General features: G+C 42.7%; 1 protein-coding gene across 1 annotated transcript in view; it reads left to right on the top strand.

The window, feature by feature from the left end:
* Window positions 1-6,129, top strand: part of MUC16 (mucin 16, cell surface associated) — an 81,303-nt gene extending 75,174 nt beyond the window's left edge. Inside the window, 5 exon segments of the mRNA XM_033135468.1 lie at window positions 1,717-1,883; window positions 3,611-3,652; window positions 3,866-3,945; window positions 5,734-5,787; window positions 5,790-6,129. Of these exon segments, the coding sequence (XP_032991359.1) occupies window positions 1,717-1,883; window positions 3,611-3,652; window positions 3,866-3,945; window positions 5,734-5,787; window positions 5,790-5,846 (400 nt within the window). The 3' untranslated portion in view covers window positions 5,847-6,129.
* Window positions 6,130-12,427: the final 6,298 nt, after the last annotated feature.

The raw sequence follows: 12,427 nt of genomic DNA, 5'->3' as shown, positions 1-12,427 counted from the left end.
TAAAAGACACACTGTCTTCTTTAAGTAAGAGTGTCTCTACGCTAAAATTTCTCGGTTCCTCGCTGTGGTGGAAGAGAGCCCTAGGAATATAGAGCTCTTACTTAAACAAACAAACAAGTAACCGCTTTTTCCTAAACCAGCGAGCACACCTGGCTTAGAAACTCAAGAGAGCTTGTGTAAACCAACAGAGATGGAGGTACCTAGTGCTGGGATTCATGGGACATGAGAGGCTCTCACAAGACAGACTTAAAATCCAACAGTCTAATCGTGCTGCCCACTAGTGTAGTCACTAACCACGTGTGGCAATTAACATTTTTTATACACCTATTGAGACACTATTCACATACTGTGTATGCTTGTGTGTGTGTGTGTGCATGTGTGTGTGTGTTTATTTGGAGTTTCCATATATTATATCATGTCACCTGCAAAAAGAAATCGTTTTATATCTTCCTTTCCAATCTGGATGCCTTTTATTTCTTTTTCTTGCCAAATTGCCCTCACTAGAACCTCTAGTAAAATGTGATTAACATCGGAGATGAGGGCATTTTTGTCTTGTTCCTGGCCTTAGGGGATATTTTTTTGTCTTTCGTCATTAACTGTAATGTTATCTGTGGGTTTTCCTTGGATGCCATTTGTCAGGTTGAGATGGTTTCTTTTTATCTTCAATCCATTAAGTGTTTTACTTTTTAATCATGAAAGATGTATTTTGTAAAATTCTCTTTTGTATGTTTATATTAAGATAATGTGGTATTTGTACTTTATGCTACTACCATGGTGGATTGCATTAATCAATTTTTTTGTGTATCAAGCTAACTTTTTGGATAAAGATGAGTGATTAAGACTTGTTCAGGTCTTCCCTGGACCTGTACACAGCCCTACACATGTGTGGCCTTCTAGATTACCTCAAATACACTGGAGATTTTCAAAGCCCCCATTCCCTTAATTTTTATTTTAAGTGTTTGGCTTACCTCTGGCCTGCCTCAATTGATATTGCTCCTTTTATGCAGCTACAATGCAAAACAGTTACCAATGCCTGTTTTTTAACAAGTTCCTTAGGACGAGCTTTCCTCACTGAGCAAGCTCTGAGTCAAATAAAGACAAGCCCTGAAAATGGGGATATTTCTCAAGTTGCTAGACAGGTCAAATAGAAACAAATTGGGATGCATCTTTTGGGGAGTTCCAAACCTACTATCGCTACTTGGCTGCTGTTTTTCAGTTACCCTGGTTCTGAGATTGATGGTTTTCAAAGTTACTGAGCGCATTGTGAGGGCAGAATGAGAATAGTACAACTTATAATGCCACAGCGCTTATTCTCTTTACCATAATTCAGCCATTTTCTTAACTAAATACTCCTGAGATTGTTGCAAGCCTTTGATTCGTTTTCAGATGTTTGAAAAGTTGATTTTGACCAGTTTTACTCTGTTCTTATTGTTTTCATGGATTTTCAGAAGTTCTTATTCCAACATTTCAAAAATGGTCTCCCTGTGGCTATTTATTTATAAACGAATTACATTACATTAACTTACATGGAAATTCACATATGGGCCACATTTTAAATGCTCAATAGCAACTTGTGGCTAAGAATGACTGTATTGGATAGTACAGACGCAAATGTTTAATTATTGTAGGAAGTTCTCTTGGACAGAACCCAGAAGCAGAAAACCTGGAATCGGGGTAGAATTCCAGATATTCCAGTTCGTCCCTGTGTCCTTCCAGGTCTGTCCCCTACAGCAACCACACTGGGGTGGACTCCCAGTGTAATGTCTCACCACGGGCGCAGAGAATAGACAGAGTTGCCATCTATGAGGAATTCCTATGGCTGACCCAGAATGGTACCCAGCTGCAGAACTTCACCCTGGACAGGAGCAGTGTCCTCGTGGATGGTAAGGCTTCCTGGTCATTGGGGCAGGAGTGGGCGGGTCCAGTTTCCACACCTGGGGCCTTTCCTGGGGACCTGGAGGCCTAAACATTGAACTTTCTCAGGCTGGCAGGAGGTGGTACAGACCCCCAGGTTTTACCCACCATTGAGGGAGAGAAAAGGACACCCAGTGAAATAAGGAGGTATTTTCCTTCTCCTTGACAGCTCTGTGACCTCAGGATAGTCCTTTCCTTCTGTGGACTTCTGTTTCCTTATCTCTGTACTGAAAGCCAGTTGACCAGATGGTCAGTGAGGGCCTTCTCCAGCAAACTATGTATGAAGCAGCCTTGACAGGTGTGATGGGGGAGACCTGTTTTCTGCTTCACAGGCTGTATGAGAAGAGGCAATGGGTCTGATTCGGCCCACAGGCTGTAGATTGCCCAGTTCTGCTCTAGGTCACCGCCATCCAATCGGATTTTTTGCAATGCTGGAAACGTTTTCTATCTATGTTATCCAGTACATTAGCCAGATGTAGCTATTGAGTATCTGACAGATGGCTAATATGACCGATTTTTATCATTACTGATTTTTAATGTTACTGAGGTACCAGATTTTTTATTTAATTAAAATTAATTTTAATTTAAGAAGTCCCTGTGGCAGCTCCATATTGGACATCACATCTTAAGAGTCCAGGGAGCAGACAACAATTACCGTCTCTGCCACAGTGACCAGTAAGGATCCAAAAGCCCCTTAGCCTCCTGAAAGTGCCATAAAAACTTTGAGCCAGGGATTCCATCCACTGCCAGTGGCATATCCAGAGTTCAGCTTGCATAGGAGCAAAGGTAGGGAGAAGAAATCTGGAAGTTGAAAGCAAAATGAGTATTTACCTAGATTATTACATTGGACTAAGTTCACCAAAATAGCCTAAAGTTTAATTCCCACCCTGGGACAGTGGTGGAAAGTTGGAGAGAACATTATTTTGATTAATAAAGAAAAAGTATAAAATTTGTTTTAAGTTGCTGCTGGGAAGAAATAGGGGAGCTTCAGCTTCCCCTGCCCCCCGTGCCCAATAGGTGCTATGTGTCCCTCCCCTCGTGGAGTTTATGTTGTCGTTGGGACTAACAAGAATAGGCAATTGTCAACTATAAATGATTTGATGTGAACCGATCCATACTTGGGAGTGGTAATCAGAGAAGGCTTCCTGGAGGAAATTATTTTGTAGATGAATCCTAGAAAATGAGTATAAAACGACTCAGTAAAGGAGAAGGGGCTGAATGTGTTTGTAGGCAGAAAATAGAGCTTTTGAGTGGGGATTTGCATATTTATAGAGATCCCGTGGGCTTGCCAACTGTGGCGATCCATTTTCCCCCGACCATCATAAAATGGTCCAGCCCTCTATGCCCAGACGTATGGATTCGATTTCATTTAATACCTTTTTGTAGTGTGATAATGGCCTTGGCTTATGTAGCAAAGCGTCCTCATTTCTTAGAGACGTGCGCTGAAATGGGGTGAAACATCATGATGTCTATTTTACTGGTATGGATTTCAGTGGAAATGTGGGATGAAGCAATAGAGACCAGTGTTAATAATTCGTGCATTGAATGAAATAGTGTTTGAATTGGTTACGATATTCATCGCTAACTCTAGGTGATGGAAGTTTATGGTATTGTTCTATTTTTCTGCGTATTTGAAAAGTTGCATTAAAAAGAGTAAAACACACAAACACGCATTCTTTATTTTGTTCACTTCCAGGGTATTCTCCAAACAGACATGATGCCTTGACTGAGAACCCTGGTAAGCCTCCCAGCAGCCCCAGCCCAGGGTGGGGAGGGAATATCTTGATGCTGTGTCTCATCCAAGAGAACCATGTGCACAAGAAGTCGGATGATGATGGCAATTGGCCAGCCCCTGTCAAGGACCGTTGAGGCACAGTGTGTGTGTGGGGGGGACAGCGGGGGCCGTGTGGGAATGACAGGAGGTGGCTCACTCCAGCACTCGTGTCCCCAGACCTCCCCTTCTGGGCTATCATCCTCATCTGCCTGGCAGCACTCCTGGTTCTCATCATATGCCTGCTCTTCTGTTTCCTGGTAAGGAAGAAAGTGATGCTGATCTTCTTGCTATCAGGTTGTAAGAGTTTTGTACAGATAGTCACGTGCTCACATAACAATATTTTGGCCAATGGAGGACTGCATATATGATGGTGGTCCCATAAGATTTTGATGGAGCTGAAAAATTCCTATCACCCAGTGACATTGTAAGCATAGTAAAGTCATAGCAAAACACATCACTCCCACGTTCGTGGTCATGCTCGTGTAAACAAACCTGCATTGCTGCGCATATAAAAGTAGAACATACAATTGTGTATAGTACATAGTACTTGCTGATGATAATAAAGAAGTATATTGCTAGTTATGTATTTGCTATACCATACTTTTTGTCACTATTTTTTAGTGTACTCTATTTATTAAAAAAAAGTTTGCTGTAAAGCAGTATGCTGTGTTATGCTGGCAGCAGGCTCATACATCTCATGTTTACTGCCTCTCATGATTACATCATTTTCATTTGTGCTTGATTTAATCACGTGCTGTACAGGCTTGTAGTCTCAGAGAAATAGGTACACCATACAGTGCAGGTGTGTAGGAGGGTCTACCATCTAGGTTTACGTAAGTGCACTCCGTGATGTTTGCACAATGAAGAAATCCCCTAATGACACATTTCTCAGAACACATCTTTGTTCTTATGTGGCACGTGACTATTGTAAATACAAGTCCTCTGGTGGGCGTATGTTTGGCAAATACTGTTCCCAGTCTCTGTGTGTGGCTTGCCTGTTTCTCTTCTCAGTAGTAGTTATTCGGGAAATGTAACTGAAAGTCACAAGTCTATTATAGTGGTAGAAGTACCACTACCTATGAGAATGGCTAAAATTTTTAAAATACTGCCTAGAAAAAATGTTGGTGAATATGTGAAGCAACTGGAACTCTCAGATAGTGCAAGTGAAAGTAGCTTGGTTGTTTATTTACAAGTTATATACACTTATCCAGCCATTCCACTCCTAGGAAATTTATCCAAGGGAAACAAAAACATAAATCCATACAAAGAGACGTGTGCACAAATGTTCATAATAGTTTTGTTTGTACTAGCCCCAGATGGGAAACAACCAAGATGTCCATCAACAGGTGAATAGATAAACAAACTGTGGTGTATTCCCACAATGGAATATAATTCACCAATAAAAAGGAAAGAATTATTAATACATGCAATGACATGCATAAATCTCAAAATAATTACGCTGAATAAAAGAAGACAGATGAGGAAACTTATTTCATGATCCCATTTATAAACAAATTCTAGAAAATCCTAGCTATAAGGACAGAATCAGTTCAGTGGTTGCCTGGGAATAAGAATGTATCTGCAAATGGCAGAGAAGCATGAGGACACTTTGGAGGATGATGGGAGTTCCTTATCTGATTATGGAGATGATTCAATAAGTTATAATCAAAACTTATCAAAGCATTTACTTTAAACGTATGGAGTTTATTGTATGTCAGTTATACCTCAATTAAGCTAGGGCATGTGGGAGAGAGAGAAAGAAGGAGAGAGAGAGAGAGAAAGAGGAAGAGAGAGAGAGAGAGGGGTAATCAGAGGGAAAATGGTAGAACAAATGAGAGTGTAAAGGGTGGCAGAAAAACAGAAAGAGGTGAAAGAAAAAAAGGAAAGGAAAAGAAGGACTGAGGGAGAAAATTACATGAAGAAAGGAAGGAGAGAGACACAGGACATGTCTGGTCTGTGTGGCTTTGGCCATCTTCTTCCCTTGTCATCTGCCATACCTGGGCAGGTGAACAGTCCATTCTGAGGCCCCTTCCTCACTTTCACAGGTTACCATGTGTCTACGGAAGAAGGAGAGAGACTACAAGATTCAGCAATGATGCCTGGACTACCAAGTGCCACACTTAGACTTGAGGAAGCTGCAATGACTAGATCTGCCTGAGGCCCTCTTTTCCCAGCCAGAGTCCAATGGAGCTTGTCTGGATTAGAAATAAACCACATTGGTCGAACACAGTCTCTGGGCCCTTCTTGACATGTCCCTTGTCTGGTCCACAGGGACTAGTATAAAAGTCCTTTCCCTTCATTAAGCCCTGAAGGCAGCTGCAAGTTCTGTCTTGTGGTTTCACACCACTTTGTCCTTCAGGAACACCAGAATCAGCGAAACTGGCACAGAAATGGCCATAGTATACAATCATATCCTGTTCAGTGCAAGGTTTCCCTTCTTAGGAATCTTTGCAACACACCACCCCTGACTCTTGTGTCAACCGTCAAACTCACCTCTGTTCCTCCATTTTCCCCACCCCCAAAGCCATGGCTGTCTCAAATTCCCCTTATACTACTTCACTCTCTGAAGTTCAGATTCACGAGGACTTCCAGATCAATTGGCCTCTATGGCACCTCCTTCCTCGTGAGTCTTCCAAGGTGGAAAATAGGGCAAGATGGAAGAAGTGGATCAGACACGACTCTGCAATCAGCCCTGGGACTTGGGAGCTGAAATGACAAGGTATCTAGGAAGACTGGATCTAGAGTAAAACCGAGGCTCTAAAATGTTTGGATAGAAAGATGAATAATACAGTACAAATCTGAGGGCAAATAGTTTTTTTTTTTCATATTTTTCTGCACAGAATCCACCAAGACAGTTATAACAGAAGTTCCCCAGTAAGCAGCTCAGAGCATCACAGGCATGAGGCTGACTGTGCCATCCTGCCTTGGATTTGCAGGAACAGATGATCTCCACACAGTTTGCAGATGACCGCAGCTGAAAATACCCAATGGCTAGAAATTAATGTCCCAGTAATGCCAGCCATTCACTTTTGTTGATGTGAACTTTGTCTCCTCAGTCTTAAGCTGTCGTTCTCTGAGAATGCAGTTTCTGAAGATTATAATAATGATAATAATAGCTATCATTATCGACAGCTTCATATCTGCTAAGCAACATGATCAGCAAGTTCTCAGTTATACTCACCATCTGTAGGGCTTATTCTCATTTTATTCCCGCAAAGATATGGAGGCTCAGAAATACTAAATAACAAGGAAGCAAAAATAATGACTAAAAAAATTAAGCACCTGGCCAAGCTATCTGTCAAAGAAAGAGATAAAGACATTTTCTGACATACAGTCTCAAAGTTGACCTCCCCTAGGCTTTTAGTGAAACAACCAGTAAAGAATGTACTTCAGGAAGAAGGAATGTGAAACTGGAAAACCATAACAGGAGTCATGAGGAAAAGAAAAAACAAATCAGTGTATGGAAATTAGTATTCGTTTTAAAAATAAGACATTAAAAACACATTCTACTAAAACTCCAGATGATTACCACATTGGAGAATAAAGGAGAGGAGATTCAGTTAAAAATAACTAATTTTTAAGGAAGATATAAATACCATAGATACTCTATTATTGTTGAAGATATCACTCAGCAACTAATAAATCCATCAGACAAAAGTAGGTAATGATAGGACTTCTGGTCAAAATGGTGGAGCAGGTAAACACTGTGCTCACCTCCTCCCACAACAACATCAAAATGACAAAAACATGATAAACACTATACCTGAGCCTGTACCTAACCCTCTCCATAACCCTAATCCTAACCAAAACCCAAATAATATCAACTCTACCACTAACCTAAATCCTAACCCTATATGTAATTTCAAACCTAACCCTAACCTTAAATCTAAACAAAACCCTAACCCTAACCATAACCATAACTTTAAACAACCCTAAAACTAAATCTCACCCAATAACTAAACTCATACCTAAACCCAACAATAACCCTAATGCTATTATCTAACCTCCGTGCCCCTACCCTAACCATAGCAATAAACTTAACACTAACCCAATATCAAACCTCAAACCTAAATCTAAGCCTCAGCCTAACCCTAAACCTAAGCCTACAACTAACCTCTATCCAAACCCTAACCCTAACCCTAACCTAACCCTAACCCAACCCTCTCCATATCCCCAAACTACCCCTAATCCAACCCTAAACTTAATGCTAACCCTATACATCAGTGCAACCCTACCTCTAATCTTAACCCTGTATCTATCCTCAACCCTAACCCTAACAATATGCCCAAGTCTATACCGAACCCTGTGCACAACCGTAATTCTAACCAAAACCAAAATCATAACCTAACCTCTACCACTAACCCTAACCCTAACCTTATACCTAACTATAACCCCCAACTTAATACTAAAGCTAAATCTCACCTTATAACTAACCTCATACCTAACCCTAACCCTAACCCTCACCTAACCTAATATCTAGCATCAAACCTAAATCTAACCTTAAACCTGACCCTAAATCTAAGCCTATAACTAACCTCCACCTTAACCCTAACCCTAACCTAATCTATACCTAACACTCTTCGTAACCCTACCCCTAACTCTAACCCTTATCTGAACCACAACTCTATACCAAACATCAACCCTAATCAATACGATAACCTTAACCCAACACCTAAACTCAACCCTGACTTAAACCCTACGCTAATACTATCCTAGCCCTACAGTAAACATAACCTTATACACAAACTACTCCGTGTTCCTAAGCCTAACCCTATAACCAACCCTAAACCTAACTGTGTAAATAAAATCAACCCTAACTAACCTTAATCCTAACCCTAACACTATGTCTATCCCTAACCCCAACCCTAACACTATACCTAAGTCTAGGCTTACCCCTCTCCACAACAGTAATCTTAAGAAAAACTCAAACCCTAACCTAACCTCTACCACTAACATAAACCCAAACTCTCCTATCTAAGCTCAAACCTAACCCAAAACGTAACCCTAACCAAAACCCTAGCCCTGTACTTAAACGTACACCCTAAACTTAATTCAAAGCCTAACCCTAGCCCCAAACCTAATTTAAACTCAAACCCTCACCTCAAAGCAAACCCTAACCTAACCCTAAATCTAACTCTAACATGAAGCAAGAATATATAAAAAAAATCTAAACTTGAGCACAAAATTCACACCTTAAATCGAAACATAATCTTACCCACTTACCCTAACCCTAATCCAAATCATGAACTTAAAACTAACCCCATCTCTGACCCTTAATTTAACTCAAAACCTAACCTTTCCCCTAAACCTAATGCTAAACCTAACCATAACTGGAGTCCTCACCCTAACCTTAAATTTAAACCAACCCTAATTAAAACCCAAAACCTAACCTCCAAGTTAAGTCTAACCCTCATCCAAACCTAACCTTAACTCAAAGCCTAACACTAACACCAAACCTAATCCTAACCCTTGCCATACACCATACCCTAACCCTATTGCTAATCCTAAACCTGCTTGAAACCCAAACCCTAACCTCAAAGCTAACTAACCCTAACCCTAAACCTCAGCCTAAAGCTAGCCGTTACCCCAACACCAACCCTAACACAATCCCTAATTTGAACCCAAAACTTAACCTCAACGCTAACTCAAACCCTTACTCTAACCTTAACTGTAATCATAAACTCAAACAACACAAACCCTAACCCCAAATCTAACAGTAAACTTAACCCTAACCGTTACCCTTAACCTATCCCAGCCCTAGACTCCCCATTAACACTAACCCCAAACCAAACTCTAATTAAAAACCAATCCTAAACCTAATCCTAACTGTATGATCCACCAGGGACAGCAGGATCCACCAGGGACACTGGGGTTCTCCTGGGACCTGTATTCACGGGGAACAGTGGGATGCACCAAGGATGCTTGAATCCCCCAAGAGCCTGGTATCCAACAAGGACACCAGGATTCACAAGAGACACTGTAATCCTCCATGGACACTGGGGGAACTCCAGGGATATTTATATTATTTAGGGACACTAATGTCCTCTGAGGCCAGCAGGTTGCAAAAGACACCCAGATTCACCAGGGACACTGGTGTCCTCCAGGGACACTAAAATCTACCAGGGAAAGCAGGATCCACCAGGGATACTTGGATCCAATGGGGACACATGGATCCACTAGGTACACTGGGGACCACCAGGGACACCAGGGTCCTCCAAGGACCTTGGATTCACTAAGGATACAGGAACCCACCAGGGACACCAATTTCCAGGAACACAATGGTTCTTTAGTAGCACTGGGGTCCTCCAAAGACACTGGATCCTCCAGGGACACTGAGGTCGTCTAGGGTCACTGGGTTGTGATTGATCCTGGAATCCACTTGGGACACCGGAATCCAAGGAATCACCAGACACCAGGGTCCACAAGGAAAAAGGGGGTTTCCAGGGAAACTTGGATCCACCAGGGACAACGAAGTCCACAAGAAACACCAAGTTTCTCCAGGGAAACTTGAATCCACCAGAACCACCGGGGTCCTCCCAGGACAGTGAGATCTAGCAGGGCTACCCTTGTCCACTAGGGACACTGGGTCTACCAGGGTCACTTGGATTCACCAGGACGCTCTTGTGTAGTCTTGGGAGTCAAGGGAGTCAAGCTGGGCATTGTGTTGGGTGAGAACGTTGTGGCGTTTGCTGGGCTCCTTTCTTCTTTTGTGCGTAGGAGATCGTAAGTTGCTTTTGGGGGTTTCCACCATCTCTAATCTTGGAGAGTGATGGGGGATCACTTGCTGAAGCTTCCATCATCGGATGGAGCCCCGGTGAGGTTGGCGGCAACCGGGGTTACAAGGCTGGGATTCCTGTTGTCTTTGGGGCTGAGGAACTGGAAGTCCATTGCCTGCCTGGGGCTCCCAGTTTTCAAGTGTTGAGGTGACAGGGAGGGGTCTCTGGTGGGAAGTCCAGTAGTCTCTAACCTGGAGGGAGAATGCGGGTAACCGCATGGGATCTCACTTATCGCTAGTCAGGGGGGCTGGAGAGGTCTCTTTATATAGCTCCTTGTTTCTAGCGTTGGTGGGGATTAAGAGTGTCACTTTCTGGGTCCCACCTTCTTTGTTGGCATAAACTGGGTGGGTCACTGGGCTGGGGCGCCTTACTCTCTAGTGCTGAGGAGCAGCGCAGGGGGTCACTTGTGCGGTTGCTGTCATGTCTCTCATTGGAAGTGACTGGGGACTGCTTGTGGGAATTTCCATCATTTTTACTTTCAGGAGGATGGAGGTCTTGCTTGCTCAAACGCCATCATCTGTATTTGCTGGTGACAGTTGCTATCTGAGGCTCAGTTGCCTGCAGCGTTGGAGCGAACCGGTGGCCCCTTGCTGGGGCTTCTGTCAGCTCTACCGTTGGATGCAGAGTGTAAATATCACTTGCTGGGGCTCCCGTCATCTCTAGTCTTCAGAGGCAGACTGGGGGATCCCTTGCAGTGGCTTCTTCCATCATCTTTAGTCTGGGAGAATCAGTGCAATGCGTTTTTTAAAAGTATTTTATTTGGAAAAAGTTTAGACCTACATAAAAGTTGTAAAACTATGCAGCGTTGTTTTCTTCGGTCAATATTCACTTATCTTTACTTACGTTTTGTTTCCTATTGATCTTCATTCCTAAACTCTGTGTCCGCACATGAAATCATTTTCCTTCAGCCTGAAAAACGCTCTTCAGTGTTTCTTGAAGTGCAGTTCTGTTGTTAATTCTTTCAGCTTTTTAAAAAACCGGAACACATCTTTGTTTGCATTTTTTAAGACTTTTTTTTTTTTTTTTTTTTTAACAACTGACAGTCAATTTATTAAAAAGTTTGACTTCCGCATCTGCGATGGTGATGTCCACCTGGACTCCTGGCTCAATACTGATGGAAATCATCTGCTTAACAGTCTTAGAAGCACTGTGCAAGGCAGTGAGGTGCGGGTCCCCATCTGAAACCAATCCCGAGTCTTAGAACCTTCCGCACGGAGAGTTTTTCCTGTAGTGATGCCCAGGGTCTCAGTAGACATCCTAACTGGTCCTTTCACTTGGAGATTCTTTTCTTTTGCGCCTCCGATCAAGTCAGCAGCACACACCTTCTCGAAGGATTTTAGGCTGTGGCTGGTTAGAGTCATTCTAATTCGGCGAATCGCCACCTCTGGTTCCACGGGCGTCTTTCCAGTATCTTCAACAGCCACGGCTGCTGGTGCGGCTTCCTGACCGACTTGTTCCTGGGTGAGAGCAAACAGTGGGGTGTCAGGGGCAGAGCAGGCAGAGCCGGCAGAAGGGAGCCCCGCTGCAGCTGCAACCCCATTGTCCTCAAAGAGAGCCATTTTCGAAGACTTTTTATTAGGTCATAGAATTTTAGATTGGCAACTGTTTTTCATTGCATTCACCCTTCTAGATGTCAAATGCCATTCATGGTCTTCCTACTTCTACAGCTTCTTTTGAAAAGTTAGCAGTCTTACTCCTTTGAGAGCAATGTGTCCTTTTTCTTTGGTTGCTGCGAAGGTTTTTCAGCCTGTCTTTCATTTTCAGCATGAAGGAAACAACTTGTTTCCTTCGTTTTCCTTAACATATGATTCAGTTATTCTGACGCCCTTGTCTGCTACGCCCACTGTCTGGATCGCCTCTGGGTCTGCTTCTAATGACTTTCATATTCACGACTGAGAACAGTTTCCTGCTGCTTTGCATGTTTAGCAATCTGCTTGTGTGCTGGATCTTGTGAATAACACTT

Source organism: Rhinolophus ferrumequinum, chromosome 18, assembly GCF_004115265.2.
Source record: "Rhinolophus ferrumequinum isolate MPI-CBG mRhiFer1 chromosome 18, mRhiFer1_v1.p, whole genome shotgun sequence".
NCBI classification, from domain to species: domain Eukaryota; kingdom Metazoa; phylum Chordata; class Mammalia; order Chiroptera; family Rhinolophidae; genus Rhinolophus; species Rhinolophus ferrumequinum.
This window is presented reverse-complemented; position numbering and strand designations above follow the sequence as displayed.